Genomic DNA, 17,366 nt, shown 5'->3' with positions numbered 1-17,366 from the left:
ATCATCTTACTGGTGAGGCGGCCCATTAGAGTGGCTCAATACATTATTTTAAAGAAAGGTCTTTGATTAATAAACTCTTTAGGAGCCTTTTTCATTAGTCAAACTATCATTTGGGGTTAGGGGGCAGCAGAGGTAATATTTATTTCCATGTTTACCTGTTGATTCCGCTAATTTCAACACTCTTCATTTTCTTTTTAAAAACCTTGTTCTCAGGAATCGGGCGGTAGTGCAGCAGGTTAAGCACACATGGCACAAAGAGCAAAGACCTTCGAAGGATCTAGGTTCAAGCCCTGACTCCCCACCTGCAAGGGAGTCGCTTCACAAGCCTTGAAGCAGGTCTGCAGGTGTCTGTCTTTTTCTCTCCCCCTCTCTGTCTTCCCCTCCTCTCTCCATTTCTCTGTCCTATCCAACAAGGACGACATCAACAACAATAACAATAATAACTACAACAATAAAACAACAAGGGCAACAAAGGGAATAACTAAATAAATAAATTCTTAAAAAAAAGAAATAAAACTATTTTCTTAGAGCACACATTACCCTGCATGAGGACCTAGGTTCAAGTGAAAGTCCAGACCTGCAGGGGGAAAACTTTACTAGTGGTGGAGCAGTGCTACAAGTGTCTCTCCCTACCCCCCATTTCTTTCTATCTCTATCCAAAAGTAAGAAGGGGGAAAAAAGAAGCCACTGGGGGATGGTGGATTCTTCATGCAAGCATTGAGCCCTAGTGATAATTGGGGGGGGGGGGGGGGCGCGGCATTTTTGTGTGTGTGCTTAAATAATACTATTACCAATCACTTCATTCTGCTATAATTAGTATTGTCATCATCAGTATTATGAAAATTCTATCCTGCTGACATCAGAACCTGAATACAGGTTAAAATAATAGAATTAGGGTAACCAATTAATAATAATTTAAACACCTTTTAAAAATAGAATTAACTCATCTTAAAATTTTGCCTATCACATGAGAATAAAAGTCATACAAACCATTACTTCTGTGAGGAGAGGGCAATAGATACAAAGGGTGATGAGGAAGTGGTTTATAGCCATAATCTTTTATAGGTGACAATTATGCTTCCCCAGGAGTAAATGGATATGTCAGGAGACATTGTTGGGTATTAAAACTAGGGGAAGAGGGGGCCATTTGTATTTAGTGGGTAAAGGTCCAAGGTGTTGCTAAATATGTAGCCAACTATAACAGAATGATTTAGTCTCAAATGTCAATAGTGTCTAAGTCTGAGAACCCCCAGGGGAGAGTAATGGAAATGTTAGGTATATTAAAAGAGTTTTGGCTCCACAGGGATAAACTTTAGTCAAACTCACTGAACTGTATCATTGAGATCTGTATATTTTACTGTATACAATTATAAGCAAAGACAGTGCACTTGATCCTAGAGTAGGGAGAGAATATATATGAGGTCTGGTTATATTTACGAACAAATCGAAGAGACTGTAGCTTGTCAAGTATGATGTTTAATATGTTAAATATTATGATTTATTATACTGCTTTGCTACAACAGACTATTATTTGCAATATTAGCAAGAAACCATTTGAACAACCAACGCTTCTCCGAAAAGATATATACATAATAGAAATATGACTTACAGGAAGTCTCTTGTTTGTTATTAAAGAAATAGTTATAAAATATTTTAGCTTGGCTATATATAATGAAATTATAACATCAAATTAACTTTATTCTCAGTAAAGAGACTATTAAAACTCCAAATACAAATGTCAATGGTGCCACTGTGGGACTTTACACCAGTTATCTTATAATCTTGAAAACCATTATTAAATGACTAATAGAAATAAAGTTAATGATGCAAATTTCTGTTCAAAATGCATCAGAGAACTAAAATTTTAGGTATTAATAATCACAATGAATGTGGTACTTACCGTGGTAAATCCCTGGAGTTGTTGTCACTATTGGAGTCTATTCCAGAGGGACATAGTTCCTCATTCTGTTAATATATTAAAACAAACACTGTTACCACTTCAATATTCAAAACAAAGCAACCAATCACTGAACAAGACCCACTTATTAACAGTCTACTATGGTGCCAGGTACTATTCTAGGTTGACAGAAGCAAAAAGCAGATGAGCCCTATTTGTTTTTTTCTTTCTTTTGGATTTTTGATAGAGACAGAAACAGAGAGGGGAGGAGGATATAAAGGATGAAAGAAAGACACCTCTGGGGGCCGGGTGGTGGCACACCTGGTTGAGTGCACATGTTACAATGCACATAGAACAGGTTTTGAGCCCCCAGCCCCCACCTGCAGGGGGAAGGCTTTATGATCGTGAAACAGTACTGCAGGTGTCTCTGTCTCTCTCCCTCTCTGTCTCCCCTGACCCTCTCAATTTCTGGCTATCTCTAGCCAATAAATAAAGATAATAATAGTCATAAAAAAGACACCTGCAGTACTGATTCCCTACTCTTGAAGCTTCTGCCCCTACAGATGGGTGGCTGGGAGCTTGAACCCAGATCCTTGCACATGGTGATGTATACATGCTAACAGGTGCATACCACCAAGCCTCTGTCCCTACTCTCTTAAAGCCTTAATTCTAGTGCAAGAGAGACAATTTACAAAAAGGGCTATATATTCTGGAGGCAGGGCTACGAGCATCAGCAGATCTCTTTCTCTCCTCTCCCTGATCAACTAGGAATACCAAAGGAGACCACCTGGGACTGAAACAAGACAGGACTGGAATGACTACAGGAACCCACCAAATCACTGGTGAGTGCAAACATGTGTGGCTGGTGACAGAGAGGAGCCTAGGGAGAGATTAAGTGGCTGGTAACAGTCCGGCAGTTTGTCAGTTGAGATACCACCTCCAGTCTGTTCCACCAATAAGAGGACAGATGAGGGGAGAAGAGGACTCCCCGGAGACTCACCAAGTGCAACTCTGGGTCTCCATTGCTACTGCCCTCAGAGTCTGGAGAAGCGGCAGGGAGGGACACCAGGGGACAGAGATCTAGCCAGGAAAGTCAGGAGAAGACCTATACCTCCGTGGGATTAGCAGTGGGGCTGTGAAAGTCTCTTTGCATAACCACTGGAGTATCTCTACCACACCCTGCTTTATCTCTTGATCAGGAGTCAGTGATTAAGCTAAGAAGCCTACTTATAATTTAAAAGCCCTCAGGCTCCCATAGCCTACAGGGAAGAAAAAGAAAAAGAGGCTTTTAAACCACTGAGCTCCAACTCAGGGATTAAAATACTACTGAAACAACTGGTAACTTCCACCACTGTGAACCCTTTAATTACCTTACTTAGACACAAGTCAATCCAAGCAATAGTGATCAGTAATTTGAAAAGTACTGAGAGAGGGAACTCATAACACAATATATAAAATGGTTAAACCAACAAGAAGAAATAATGGAGAAACAAATCAGGACAAGAGTCCAGCTAAAAGCCCACCAGGGGTAAAGCACAAAATAATGAGGTCAACATCCAAACACTAGTTAAGGAAAGAATCATAGGAGTGAGTAAAGACTTTGAAAGAATTGTAGTCAGAAATACAGGAACAACAAATGAGACTCTGGAAGAAAACACTAGTTATCTCAAGGTTATTAGAGAGCTGAAAGCTGAAATAGCTGAGCTAAGAACACAACTAGCTGAACAAGCTAAAACAGTATCAGAACAGGATAACAAAATAGATGAACTCCAGAAAACAGTAGAGGGCAGAGAGAATAGAATCAATGAAGCTGAAGACAGAATTAGGAAGATCGAGGACAAATTAGAGACAACTAAAAAAGAAGTAAGAGATCTCAAAAAGAGATTAAGAGATACTGAAAACAACAACAGAGACCTATGGGATGACTTCAAAAGAAACAATATATGCGTTATCGGCTTACCAGAGGAAGAAAGAGAGGGAGAGGAAGAAAGCATTCTTCAGGCCTTAATAGCTGAAAACGTCTCTAGTCTAGACAACATCAAAGACATAGAGGTTCAAGAAGCCCAGAGGGTCCCAAACAGAATTAACCCAGACTTAAAGACACCAAGACACATCATACTTAGAATGGAAAGGAATAAGGATAAAGAAAGGATCCTGATGGCTGCAAGAGAAAAACACAAAGAGTCACTTACAGAGGAAAACCCATAAGATTAGCAGCAGACTTCTACACACAAACACTACAGGCCAGAAGAGAATGGCAAGATATCTATTGAGTGCTCAATGAGAAAGGCTTTCAACCAAGACTACTGTATCCTGCTAGACTGTCATTCAGACTAGATGGAGGCATCAAAACCTTCTCAGACAAGGAACAGTTGAAGGAATAAACTATCACCAAGCCTGCCCTGAAAGAAGTTCTGAAAGGTCTTCTATAAACAGTCAGACCATCATATATAGGACATATATCAGAACACTATAAAACTCTACAAGAATGGCGTTAAAATATCTTCAATCTTTAATATCAATAAATGTCAATGGCCTGAATTCACCTATTAAAAGACACAGAGTAGGAAGATGGATCAGAAAATACAACCAATCAATATGCTTTCTACAGGAAAACCACCTAACTCAACAAGACAAACACAGACTTAAAGTGAAAGGATGGAAAACTATCATAAAAGCCAACGGCCCACAAAAAGGGGGAAGAACAGCTATTCTCATATCTGACACGATAGACTTTAAAATAGATAAGATTAAAAAAGATAGGGATGGACACTACTTAATGCTCAGAGGATCAGTCTATCAAGAGGATTTAACAATTATTAACATCTATGCACCCAATGAGAAGCCATCTAAATACATCAAACGTCTACTGAAAGAGCTACAGCAATATATTAACAACAACACTGTCATAGTAGGGGACTTCAACACCCCACTCTCTCAACTTGACACATCATCGAGGCAGAAAATCAATAAAGACATAAGGGAGCTAAATGAAGACATAGATAAACTGGAACTATTGGACATTTTCAGAGTTATTCATGCCAAGAAACGGGAATACACATTTTACTCAAATCCACCTGGATCATTCTCAAGGATAGACCATATGTTAGGCCACAAAGATAGCATCAGCAAATTCAAGACCACTGAAATCATCCCAAGCATCTTCTCAGACCATAGTGGAATTAAACTAACACTTAAGAATCAACAAAAGACTAGTAATAGTCCCAAAATGTGAAAGCTCAGCAGTATACTTAACAACTACTAGGTCAAAGAGGAAATCAAGGAAGAAATCAAAATGTTTTGAGAGTTCAATGAAAACGAAGACACAGGATGGTTCCCAGAAGATGGCGGACTGAAAAGCTGCTAGTGGCTTGAGCTCTGACCACATCTCCTGGAAACGGTAGGATTTTCTGCCTTTAGTAGGCCAGTCAATAAGGGGTCCTAGCGGTGACACCAAGGGGGTGACTATAACTTAATTTGGGTTAAGAATGAGAGTAGGAAAAAAGGAGAAAAAATTTTTTTTTCCTTTTAATTTTTAAGCACACCTCCTCCCCCGCCCCCCCATAACCGGTCCCTGGGGACCAGCTCCTAGCAGGCTCCCCTGCTAGGAGCTTCTTTCTTTACCAAATTCCTGTCCCACCAGGGAGTATCATTCATTCTAAGTCTATACCCTTCTGAAACCTCTGGCCTTTTTTCTTTCTAAGTAGCCAACCACCCCCCACCTCACCCAGCATAGCTAATTAAATAATTAAAAATAAATACATTAAAAAAAAACCTTTCCTTTCACTGCTCTTTTATGACTGTTCTTTTTCTTATCTTTTTCTTTACTCTCTCTCTCTTTTTTTTCTTTTTCTCATTCTTGTCATCCTATCTTCCTTAATCCTATAGCTTCCAAAGCCACAGCCCCCACACCACCAAACAGTGTGCTTTTTTGAATTCACTGATACACATTTGGGAATTATTTTGGGGAAGAATTCTGACTCAGTGTGGACTCTCACTGCGAGTGTCTCTGCTCAACTTCCCTTCCTCCTTTAGCCACCCCTAGAATATACAGTGGATAGTAGATTTGCATAACTGTCTATTTCAGCTATCCTTATCTAGTCCTGAGGTTTTGTTTTTTTTTTTTCTCAGTCTTAACAATCAGCTGCCTCTGATCACAAGGTTTGAGGTAATCTGGGACAGGGTTTTTATTTTATTTTTTTTTACCCTGCTCTATTTTACTATTAATATTATATAAAGGCATATATCTTCCCCCCCCCTTTAGTTTCATCAGAATTAACTCTTAGCATATATTTCAGTGCTAGGGTAGTGGACATCTTATCTATTGTGGGAGGAACTTGTCTCATTACTCCTACCTACTCTCCCCTTCCTCCTCCTCCTAACTAATTAAAAAATTAAATTAAATTAAAAATAAAGTAATAAAAAAACCCTTTCCTTTCACTGCTCTTTAATTAAAGCTCTTTTGCTTATCTTTTCTCTTTTCTTTCTCTTGTTTCTTTTTTTTTTATCTTGTCATACACTTCTTCCTTTTTCTTTGCCTTTCTGAATTTGTGAATTATTTTGGGGAAGAAATCTGACTAAGAGTGGACTCTCTATGTGTGTATCTCTGCTCTACTTCCCTTTCCCCTCTTGTTACCCCTAGAATATACAGTGAATAGTAGATTTGCATAACTGTCTATTCTTGCTATTTCTTCTTTCTTTTCTCTTTCTTCTTCACTGGGATTTGGTTACTATTTTTTCACGGACTGGAGAAATTGTTGGGCTAACTCGTAGTGATTAAACTGCTTCAATACTTGCTTCAACTGCTATTGTAATTCCTCAGGTTGGTGACTGCAATTGTCATAAAGGTATCTAGTACAGTGTTGCTTGTGCTCAAGACACAACTGAGGAACAACAGAGCATAAAAAAAAGAAACACATAAATAAAAAAAATGGGTAGATCAAAAACAAATAAAACTGCTACTCCAATGAATGAAGACAAGAGCCCAGAATAAACACCAAATCAGCCAGAAGTAACCATAGATAAGAAAAGTATGCAAGCAATAGTAAACTTATTAATCACAGAAATGAAAACAACATTGGAGGAAAGGAATGGCAGTATTAGGGAAACAACAGTTGAGACCCCCAAGGAAAATACTGATTATCTTGAGGCAATTAGAGAACTGAAAGCTGAAATAGCTGTAATGAAGAAAGAAGCTGAGGCAAGGGAAAGCAGACTAACAGAAGCAGAAAAAAGAATTAGTCAGACAGAGGATGAGTTAGAGAAAACTAAGAAAGAGGTGAAAGAGCTCAAAAAGAGATTGAGAGACACTGAAAACAACAACAGAGACATATGGGATGATCTCAAAAGAAGTAACATTCGTATAATTGGCCTGCCAGAGGAAGAAAGAGAGGAAAGGGAAGCAAATATTCTAGAGGAAATAATAGAAGAAAACTTCCCAGACCTGAATAACAGGATATCAAGATTCAAGAGGCCCAGAGAGTTCCAAACAGAATCAACCGAAACCTGAAGACACCAAGACACATCATAGTCACAATGAGAAGGAGTAAGGATAAAGAAAGGATCCTAAAGGCTACAAGAGAGAAACAAAAAGTCACATACAAGGGAAAACCCATAAAATTATCTGCAGACTTCTCCACTCAAACTCTAAAAGCCAGAAGAGAATGGCAAGATATCTATTGAGCCCTGAATGAAAAAGGGTTTCAACCAAGGATAATATATCCCGCTAGGCTTTCATTCAAACTAGATGGAGGAATCAAAACCTTCTTAGACAAACAATAGTTAAAGGAAGCAACCATCACCAAACCAGCCCTGAAAGAGGTTCTAAAAGACCTCTTGTAAACAAGAACACCACTATAATACTTGCAATATATCAGAGCAAACAAAAATTTTTTTTAACAATGGCACTACAATACATTATATCCATAATATCAATAAATGTCAATGGCTTAAACTCACCCATCAAAAGGCACAGAGTGGGGGGATAGATCAGAAAACATAACCCCTCTAACATTTCCTCTCCACTATTCCAAGCTTTGGGTCCATGATTGCTCAACAATTTGTTTGGCTTCGTATGTTAACTCTCTTTTCAGTCACCAGGTTCCAGATGTCATCAGGATGCCGGCCAGGCTTCCCTGGACTGAAGACCCCACCAATATGTCCTGGAGCTCAGCTTCCCCAGAGACCCACCCTACTAGGGAAACAGAGAGGCAGACTGGGAGTATGGACCGACCAGTCAACGCTCATGTTCAGCAGGGAAGCAATTACAGAAGCCAGACCTTCTACCTTCTGCAACCCACAATGACCCTGGGTCCATGTTCCCAGATGGATAGAGAATGGGAAAGCTATCAGGGGAGAGGGAGATTGGGTGGTGGGAATTGTGTGGAGTTGTACCCCTCCAACCCTATGGTTCTGTTAATTAATCCCGTCTTAAATAAAAAAAATAAATAAATAAAAAAAGAAAATGAAGACACAAGCTATCAAAATATTTGGGACACAGCTAAGGCAGTACTAAGAGGGAAGTTCATAGCTATACAAGTACACATTAGGAAACAAGAAAAAGCACAAATAAACAGCTTGATTGGATGTCTTAAAGACCTAGAAGAAGAAGAAGAACGAAGAAAACCTAAAGCAACCAGAAGGACAGAAATCACTAAAGTTAGGGCAGAAATCAATAACACTGAGCATAAGAAAACCATGCAAAAGATCAACTAAAGTAAATGTTGGTTCTTCGAAAGAGTGAACAAAATCAACAATTTTTTTTTTCTTCCAGTATTACTGCTGGGCTCTGTGCCTGCACCATGAATCCACCGGTCCTGGAGGCGATTTTTTTCCCCTTTTGTTGTCCTTGTTGTTGTAGCCTCGTTGTGGTTATTATTATTGCCATTGTTGATGTTGTTCATTGTTGGATGGGACAGAGAGAAACGAAGAAAGGAGGGGAAGACAGAGGGGGAGAGAAAGACACCTGCAGACCTGCTTCACATGCGAAGTGACTCCCCTCCAGGTGGGCAGCCGGGGGCTTGAACCGGGATCCTTATGCTGGTCCTTGCACTTTGTGCCACATGCGCTTAACCCACTGCACCACCGCCCGATGCCCAAAATCAACAAATTTTAGACAGACTCACAAAAAAAAAAGGGAGAAGACCCAAATAAATCAGATACTAAATGAAAGAGGAGATATCACAACAGACACCGCCAAAATTCAACATAACATGCAAGGCTTCTATGAACAACTATATGCTACAAAGCTAGAGAACCTAGAGGAAGTGGACAATTTCCTAGATACCTTACCAACTTCCAAAACTAAGTAAAGAGGCAGTGGATAACATGAACAGGCCAATCACAGCTAATAAAATTGAAACAGTTATCAAAAATCTTCCCAAAAATAAAAGTCCTGGACCAATGGTTTTACAAATGAATTCTACAAAACCTTCAAAGAAGAACTAATACCTCTACTTTTACAAGTCTTCCAGAAGATCGAAGACACTGGAGTACTCCCTGCCAGCTTCTATGAAGCCAACATCACTCTGATAACAAAAGCAGACAGGGACACAACGAAAAAAGAAAACTACAGACCAATATCCCTGATGAACATAGTTGCTAAAATACTGAACAAAATTCTAGCCAACCGGATATAGCATTATATATTAAAAAGATTATTCATCATGACCAAGTGGGGTTTATCCCAGGCATGCAAAGTGGGTTTAATATATGTAAATCAATCAATGTGATCCACCACATCAACAAAAGCAAGACCAAAAACCACACGGTCACATCAATTGATGCAGAGAAAACCTTTGACAAAATACAACATCCCTTTATGATCAAAACACTACAAAAAATGGGAATAGATGGAAAATTCCTCAAGATAGTGGAGTCTATATATAGCAAACCTACAGCCAACATCATACTCAATGGTGAAAAACTGGAAGCATTTCCCCTCAGTTCAGGTACTAGAAAGGGCTGCCCACTATCACCATTACTATTCGACATAGTGTTGGAAGTTCTTGCCATAGTAATCAGGCAGGAGCAAGGAATTAAAGGGATACAGATTGGAAGAGAAGAAGTCAAACTGTCCTTATTTGCAGATGACATGATAGTATACATGGAAAAACCTAAGGAATCCAGCAAGAAGCTTTTGGAAATCATCAGGCAATACAGTAAGGTGTCAGGCTACAAAATTAACATTCAAAAGTCAGTGGCATTCCGCTATGCAAACACTAAGATAGAAGAAATTGAAATCCAGAAATCAATTAATTTTACTATAGCAACAAAAACAATAAATATCTAGGAGTAAACCTAACCAAAGAAGTGAAAGACTTGTACACTGAAAATTATGAGTCACTACTCAAAGAAATTGAAAAAGACACAAAGAAGTGGAAAGATATTCCATGTTTATGGGTTGGAAGAATTAACATCATCTAAATGAATATACTACCCAGAGCCATCTACAAATTTAATGCTATCCCCATCAAGATCCCAAGCACATTTTTTAGGAGAATAGAAAAAATGCTACAAATGTTTATTTGGAACCAGGAAAGACCAAGAATTGCCAAAACAATCTTGAGAAAAAAGAACAGAACTGGAGGCATGACACTCCCAGATCTTAAACTATATTATGGGCCATTGTCATCAAAACTGCTTGGTACTGGAACATGAATACAAACTGACCAGTGGAATAGACTTGAGAGTCCAGAAATGAGCCCCCACACCTATGGACATCTAATCTTTGACAAAGGGGCCCAGACTATTACATGGGGAAAGCAGAGTCTCTTCAACAAATGGTGTTGGAAACAATGGGTTGAAACATGCAGAAGAATGAAACTGAACCACTGTATTTCATCAAATACAAAAGCAAATTCCAAGTGGATCAAGGACTTGGATGTCAGACCACAAACTATCAAATATTTAGAGGAAAATATTGGCAGAACTCTTTTCCACATAAATTTTAAAGACATTTTCAATGAAACGAATCCAATTACAAAGAAGACTAAAGCAAGAATAAACCTATGGGACTACATCAAATTAAAAAGCTTCTTCACAGCAAAAGAAACCACTACCCAAACCAAGAGACCTCTCACAGAATGGGAGATCTTTACATGCCATACATCAGACAAGAGTTTAATAACCAACATATATAAAGAGCTTGCAACAAGACAACAAATAACCCCATCCAAAAATGGGGGAGGACATGGACAGAATATTCACCACAGAAGAGATCCAAAAGGCTGAGAAACACATGAAAAATTGCTCCAAGTCTCTGATTGTCAGAGAAATGCAAATCAAGACAACAATGAGATATCACGTCACTCCTGTGAGAATGTCATACATCAGAAAAGGTAACAGCAGCAAATGCTGGAGAGGGTGTGGGGTCAAAGGAACCCTCCTACACTGCTGGTGGGAATGTAAATTGGTCCAATCTCTGTGGAGAACAGTCTGGAGAACTCTCAGAAGGCTAGAAATGAACCTACCCAATGATCCTGCAATTCCTTTCCTGGGGATATATCCTAAGGAACCCAACACATCCATCCAAAAAGATCTGTGTACACATATGTTCTTGGCAGCACAATTTGTAATAGCCAAAACCTGGAAGCAACCCAGGTGTCCAACAACAGATGAGTGGCTAAGCAAGTTGTGGTATATATACACAATGGAATATTACTCAGCTGTAAAAATGGTGACTTCACCGTTTTCAGCTGATCTTGGATGGACCTTGAAAAAAATCATGTTGAGTGAAATAAGTCAGAAACAGAAGGATGAATATGGGATGATCTCACTCTCAGGCAGAAGTTGAAAAACAAGATCAGAAAAGAAAACACAAGTAGAAACTGAAATGGAATTGGCATATTGCACCAAAGAAAAAGACTCTGGGGTGGGTGGGTGGGGAGAATACAGATCCATGAAGGATGATAAATGACATAGTGGGGGTTGTATTGTTAAATGGGAAACTGCGAAATGTTATGCATGTACAAACTATTGTATTTACTGTTTAATGTAAAACATTAATTCCTCAATAAAGAATTAAAAAAAAAAAAAAAAGAACAGAACTGGAGGCATCACACTCCCAGATCTCAAATTGTATTATAGGGCCATTGTCATCAAAACTGCTTGGTAATAGAACATGAATAGACACACTGACCAGTGGAATAGAATTGAGAGCCCAGAAGTGAGCCCCCACACCTATGGACATCTAATCTTTGACAAAGGGGCCCAGACTATTACATGAGGAAAGCAGAATCTCTTCAACAAATGGTGTTGGAAACAATGGGTTGAAACATGTAGAAGAATGAAACTGAATCACTGTATTTCACCAAATACAAAAGTAATTGCAAGTGGATCAAGGACTTGGATGTTAGACCACAAACTATCAGATACTTAGAGGAAAATATTGGCAGAACTGTTTTCCGCATAAATTTTAAGGACATTTTCAATGAAACGAATCCAATTACAAGGAAGACTAAGGCAAGTATAAACCTATGGGACTACATCAAATTAAAAAGCTTCTTCACAGCAAAAGAAACCACTACCCAAACCAAGAGACCCCTCACAGAATGGGAGAAGATCTTTACATGCCATACATCAGATAAGAGTTTAATAACCAACATATATAAAGAGCTTGCCAAACTCAACAACAAGACAACAAATAACCTCATCCAAATGGGGGGAGGACATGGACAGAATATTCACCACAGAAGAGATCCAAAAGGCTGAGAAACACGTGAAAAATTGCTCCAAGTCTCTGATTGTCAGAGAAATGCAAATCAAGACAACAATGAGATACCACTTCACTCCTGTGAGAATGTCATACATCAGAAAAGGTAACAGCAGCAAATGCTGGAGAGGGTGTGGGGTCAAAGGAACCCTCCTACACTGCTGGTGGGAATGTAAATTGGTCCAACCTCTGTGGAGAACAGTCTGGAGAACTCTCAGAAAGCTAAAAATGGACCTACCCTATGATCCTGTAATTCCTCTCCTGGGGATATATCCTAAGGAACCCAACACATCCGTCCAAAAAGATCTGTGTACACATATGTTCTTGGCAGCACAATTTGTAATAGCCAAAACCTGGAAGCAACCCAGGTGTCCAACAACAGATGAGTGGCTGAGCAAGCTATGGTATATATACACAATGGAATACTACTCTGCTATAAAAAATGGTGACTTCACTGTTTTCAGCCAATCTTGGATGGACCTTGAAAAATTGATGTTAAGTGAACTAAGTCAGAAACAGAAGGATGAATATGGGATGATCTCACTCTCAGGCAGAAGTGAAAAACAAGATCAGAAGGAAAAAAAACAAAAAACACAAGTCGAACCTGAAATGGAATTGGCGTATTGCACCAAAGTAAAAGACTCTGGGGTGGGGGTGGCTGGGTGGGGAGAATACAGGTCCAAGAAGGATGACAAAGGACCTAGTGGGGGTTGTATTGTTATATGGGAAACTGGGGAATGTTATGCATGTACAAACTATTGTATTTACTGTTGAATGTAAAACATTAATTCCCCAATAAAGAAATAAAATTACAAAAGGGCTACATAAACAATTTCACAGCAGTAAGTGTTATGATAGAAATACTCAGGGTGAAGTGAAAGAGAATTTGAGGATGGAGGGTTCTTGTACAGTAACTTTCGAATGAAGTGTGAAGAATACAAACCACTCAGCTATTGGAAAAATAATGGGGGTGATTATGCTGAGTGAAATAAGACGTGAAGGACAACTACCAGATGGTTTCATTCGTATGTGGAATAGAAATGACTAAAACAAAGGAACTTGAAAAAAAACAACAACAAAAAAAGGTAAGCAGACTGTTTCTTGCACCATGTGAGAACTGAGTATGGTTACTGGGGGTGCGGGGGGTGGGGTTGGTGGTGGCGGCATAAAACCTTGGTGGGGGTGTGATACATGATTCATGTTTGGGCATTAAAATACTACTGAGATCTGATAATTTTAGAAAATAATGCTAAACCACTAATTAAAAAAAAAAGGGAGGGGGCCAGGTGTTGATGCACCAGGTTAAGCGCACACACTACAGTGCTCAAGGATCCAGGTTCCAAGCCCCTGGTCCCACCTGCAGGGGTAAAACTTCACAAGTGGTGAAGGAAGGCTGCAAGTGTCTGTCACTTTATTAGATAGAACACTTCATTAGACAGAACAGAGAGAAACTGAGGGAAGATAGAGAGAGAAAGAGACACCTGCAGCCCTGTTTCATTACTTGTGAAGTGAACCCCCTGCAGGTGGAAAGTTGGGGGCTTGGGGATCCTTGCGCTTTGTACTATGTGTGCTTAACCCGGTGAGCTACCATCCAGCCCAGAACTACCACTTTTATACCTTTAGCTTAGCTGACCTACTATTTACTCACTTTGATGAAAGTTAAAAAAAAAAGAAAGAAAGAAAAACTGGCAGCACAAAAGGGTAAACACTTTCATATCTTGTTTTGCTATTTGCTTTCAGAGTTAAATTAAAGATAAGTCTCAATCACCTACATGGTTTCTACTTTTTTTCTTTAGAAATTCAGCCCTTGTAATGAAAATACCTGAGCAGTTTCTTCTGTTTGTTGGGAAGCAAGTTTTCCTTTCAATGCATATAGCTGATACGCCAGGTAATAACATTCTTTTCTCAGCTGCACGATTATCTCTTGAGCTTCTCTCACTTTAGATTTTTCATTTTCCAAAGCCAAAACTAACATTTTGTTGTTGTTTTGGTAGTTTTTCAGCAATTGACATGTGTTGGCTAAAAAAGATAACCATTTTCAATTAGTTTCTAAATCTACACTTAAAAGTGATGCAAAAGTCCAACATTGTCAGAGAAATATAAATTAAGATAACATTAAGATATCACCTCACTCCTGTAAGAATGTCATACATCAAAAAGGACAGCAGCAACAAATGCTGGAGAGGCTGTGGGGACAGAGGAACCCTTTTGCATTGCTGGTGGGAATGTAAATTGGTACAGCCTCTGTGGAGAGCTGTCTGGAAAACTCTCACAAGGATAGACATGGACCTTCCATATGATCCAGTAATTCCCCTCCTGGGATTATACCCCAAGGACTCCATAACACCCAACCAAAAAGAGGTGTGTACTCCTATGTTCATAGCAGCACAATTCTGTTGTTTTCGCCGGGCTGGCGTCATGGGCGGGTAACAGAACAGGGACTCATGGCTGGGTTGTACGCAGTATCTTTTTATTCATGCAGGACGCAGCGCAATCTATACCAAGCTAAGCTAAACTAAAAATTACAAACAATCTTGTCCTTATGAATATACTAGCCCAGTAGGGTGGGAACAGGATGCGATGCAGAGAGGGTGGAGAGAAAAGTGACTGGTGAAAATCAGGGTATGACAAGGAGAGGGGGCAGAGCAGGTGAGAATTCTACCACTAAACCACCAATGCCCTGGAGGGAAGGTGGTGCTTGTTAACAGAGGTTATGTAAATAGAATGAAGTGGTTATGTAAATAGAATAGTGTTAAGCAGGGGGGATTTAAACCAAATGAAACAGAAGGGGTTTTTAAAAGCATACCAACACAATTCATAATAGCTAAAACCTGAAAGCAACCCAGGTGCCCAACAACAGATGAGTGGCTGAGAAAGCTGTGGTATATATACACAATGGAATACTATGCAGCTATCAAGAACAATGAACCCACCTTTTCTGACCCATCTTGGACAGAGCTAGAAGGAATTATGTTAAGTGAGCTAAGTCAGAAAGATAAAGATGAGTATGGGATGATCCCACTCATCAACAGAAGTTGAGTAAGAAGTTCTGAAAGGGAAACTAAAAGCAGGATCTGAGCAAATTGTAAGTAGGGCACCAAGGTAAAAACCCTGTGGTGAGGGGTAGACATGCAGCTTCCTGGGACAGTGGGGGGTGGGAGTGGGTGGGAGGGATGGGTCACAGTTTTTTGGTGGTGGGAATGGTGTTTATGTACACCCCTAGTAAAGTGTAGTCATATAAATCACTAGTTAATATGAGAGGGGGAAAATTAATTGTATGTCTCGAAGTTTTTAAAACACAGACTGAATCTTTTTAATATATAGGCTGTGTATTTGATATGCGGACTCTCTCAAAAGCCTAGACCAAGTAGATCAGAAGCAACCAATAGCATAGCTATATACAAGATACTGGGTACTGTACAGCAAACCATAACAAAAGGACTTTTCAAAGTTAACCCAATTACCAAATAATGTGATGATAACATTAACTATCCATTGTCTTTTTGAACCTTAAGACAGCAGGAACCTCACATCTCCACTATAGAGCCTCTACTTCCCCCAGTCCTGGAACCTTTGGATAGGGCCCACTTTCCCATATGCCTCTCCCAATTCATATCAAATAACAGTGCATCTGCAGATCGCAACCTAATCAACACGATTGCCACCTCAACATGCTTCAGCTCAGACTGTGTCCAGAGACTTCACGTGTGGAATGACAACTCTTCAGCTTCATTACTCAGGTGAGACCTTTCCTTTCATAGTATTCTCTAATTCCATCCCAGGTGGTTCACTTTCTAACAAAGTCCCAAAACCTAGATATACACGTTTCTGTGAGAGACAACACGTATCTCTTCTGTGAGAGATCACATGTATCTGTAAACTACTGCAAAATATATACCTGAAAGCAGAAGTACACTAGAGTTTGCAGTGAGTACCCCCTAACACTTCCTCTCCACTATTCCAAGCTTTGGGTCCATGATTGCTCAACAATTTGTTTGGCTTTGTATGTTAACTCTCTTTTCAGTCACCAGGTTCCAGATGCCATCAGGATGCCGGCCAGGCTTCCCTGGACTGAAGACCCCACCAATATGTCCTGGAGCTCCGCTTCCCCAGAGACCCACCCTACTAGGGAAACAGAGAGGCAGACTGTGAGTATGGACTGACCAGTCAACGCCTATGTTCAGCGGGGAAGCAATTACAGAAGCCAGACCTTCCACCTTCTGCAACCCACAACGACCCTGGGTCCATGCTCCCAGATGGATAAAGAATGGGAAAGCTATCAAGGGAGGGGGTGGGATATGGAGATTGGGTGGTGGGAATTGTGTGGAGTTGTACCACTCCTACCCTATGGATTTGTTAATTGATCCTTTCTTAAATTAAAAAAAAAAATTTTTTTAAGTACAACATGAAGGCTCTTACTGATTATTTGACAAGGCGCAGTTATGAAAGACTTTCGTTTGCCAATCTCTGTCAAGTTTTTATTCCGTTTTTCCTTCATTCGCTTCTTAATTTCTTCCAGACTTTCCTGAAAGGACTTTTTAAGGCACCTTTCCTTGGCCATCTTACACCTAGAATTTAAAAATAATATTTAATTTTTCTTAGAGGTATTAAATAAAAACAAGATTGAAAATAAAAGCAGTCTAAAGAGAATGGAATAAGTAGAGGTAGTAACTACAGAATTAGCTTATAGTGGCCAGCCAGCCAGCCAGGCAAGAAGCTAGATTTTGCAGCTTTAAATTCTTAATAATATTTCTGGCA

The 17,366-nt window shown here is 39.6% G+C and overlaps 1 protein-coding gene across 2 annotated transcripts in view; it reads right to left on the bottom strand.

The window, feature by feature from the left end:
- LOC103107068 (shugoshin 1-like) overlaps nt 1-17,366 on the bottom strand; it is a 38,029-nt gene that overhangs the window by 18,606 nt on the left and 2,057 nt on the right. For both annotated transcript variants that reach the window (XM_060194375.1, XM_007515802.2), the window contains exons 2-4: nt 17,028-17,176; nt 14,431-14,627; nt 1,901-1,965 (exon numbers count right to left, since the gene is read on the bottom strand). In XM_060194375.1, coding sequence (XP_060050358.1) covers nt 1,901-1,965; nt 14,431-14,627; nt 17,028-17,169 — 404 coding nt within the window. In that variant the 5' untranslated portion in view covers nt 17,170-17,176. The remainder of the gene's footprint in view (nt 1-1,900; nt 1,966-14,430; nt 14,628-17,027; nt 17,177-17,366) is intronic.

This window comes from Erinaceus europaeus, chromosome 7 (assembly GCF_950295315.1).
Source record: "Erinaceus europaeus chromosome 7, mEriEur2.1, whole genome shotgun sequence".
Lineage (NCBI taxonomy): Eukaryota > Metazoa > Chordata > Mammalia > Eulipotyphla > Erinaceidae > Erinaceus > Erinaceus europaeus.
The sequence above is the reverse complement of the archived record's forward strand: the minus strand, read 5'-3'. Positions and strand labels throughout refer to the sequence as shown.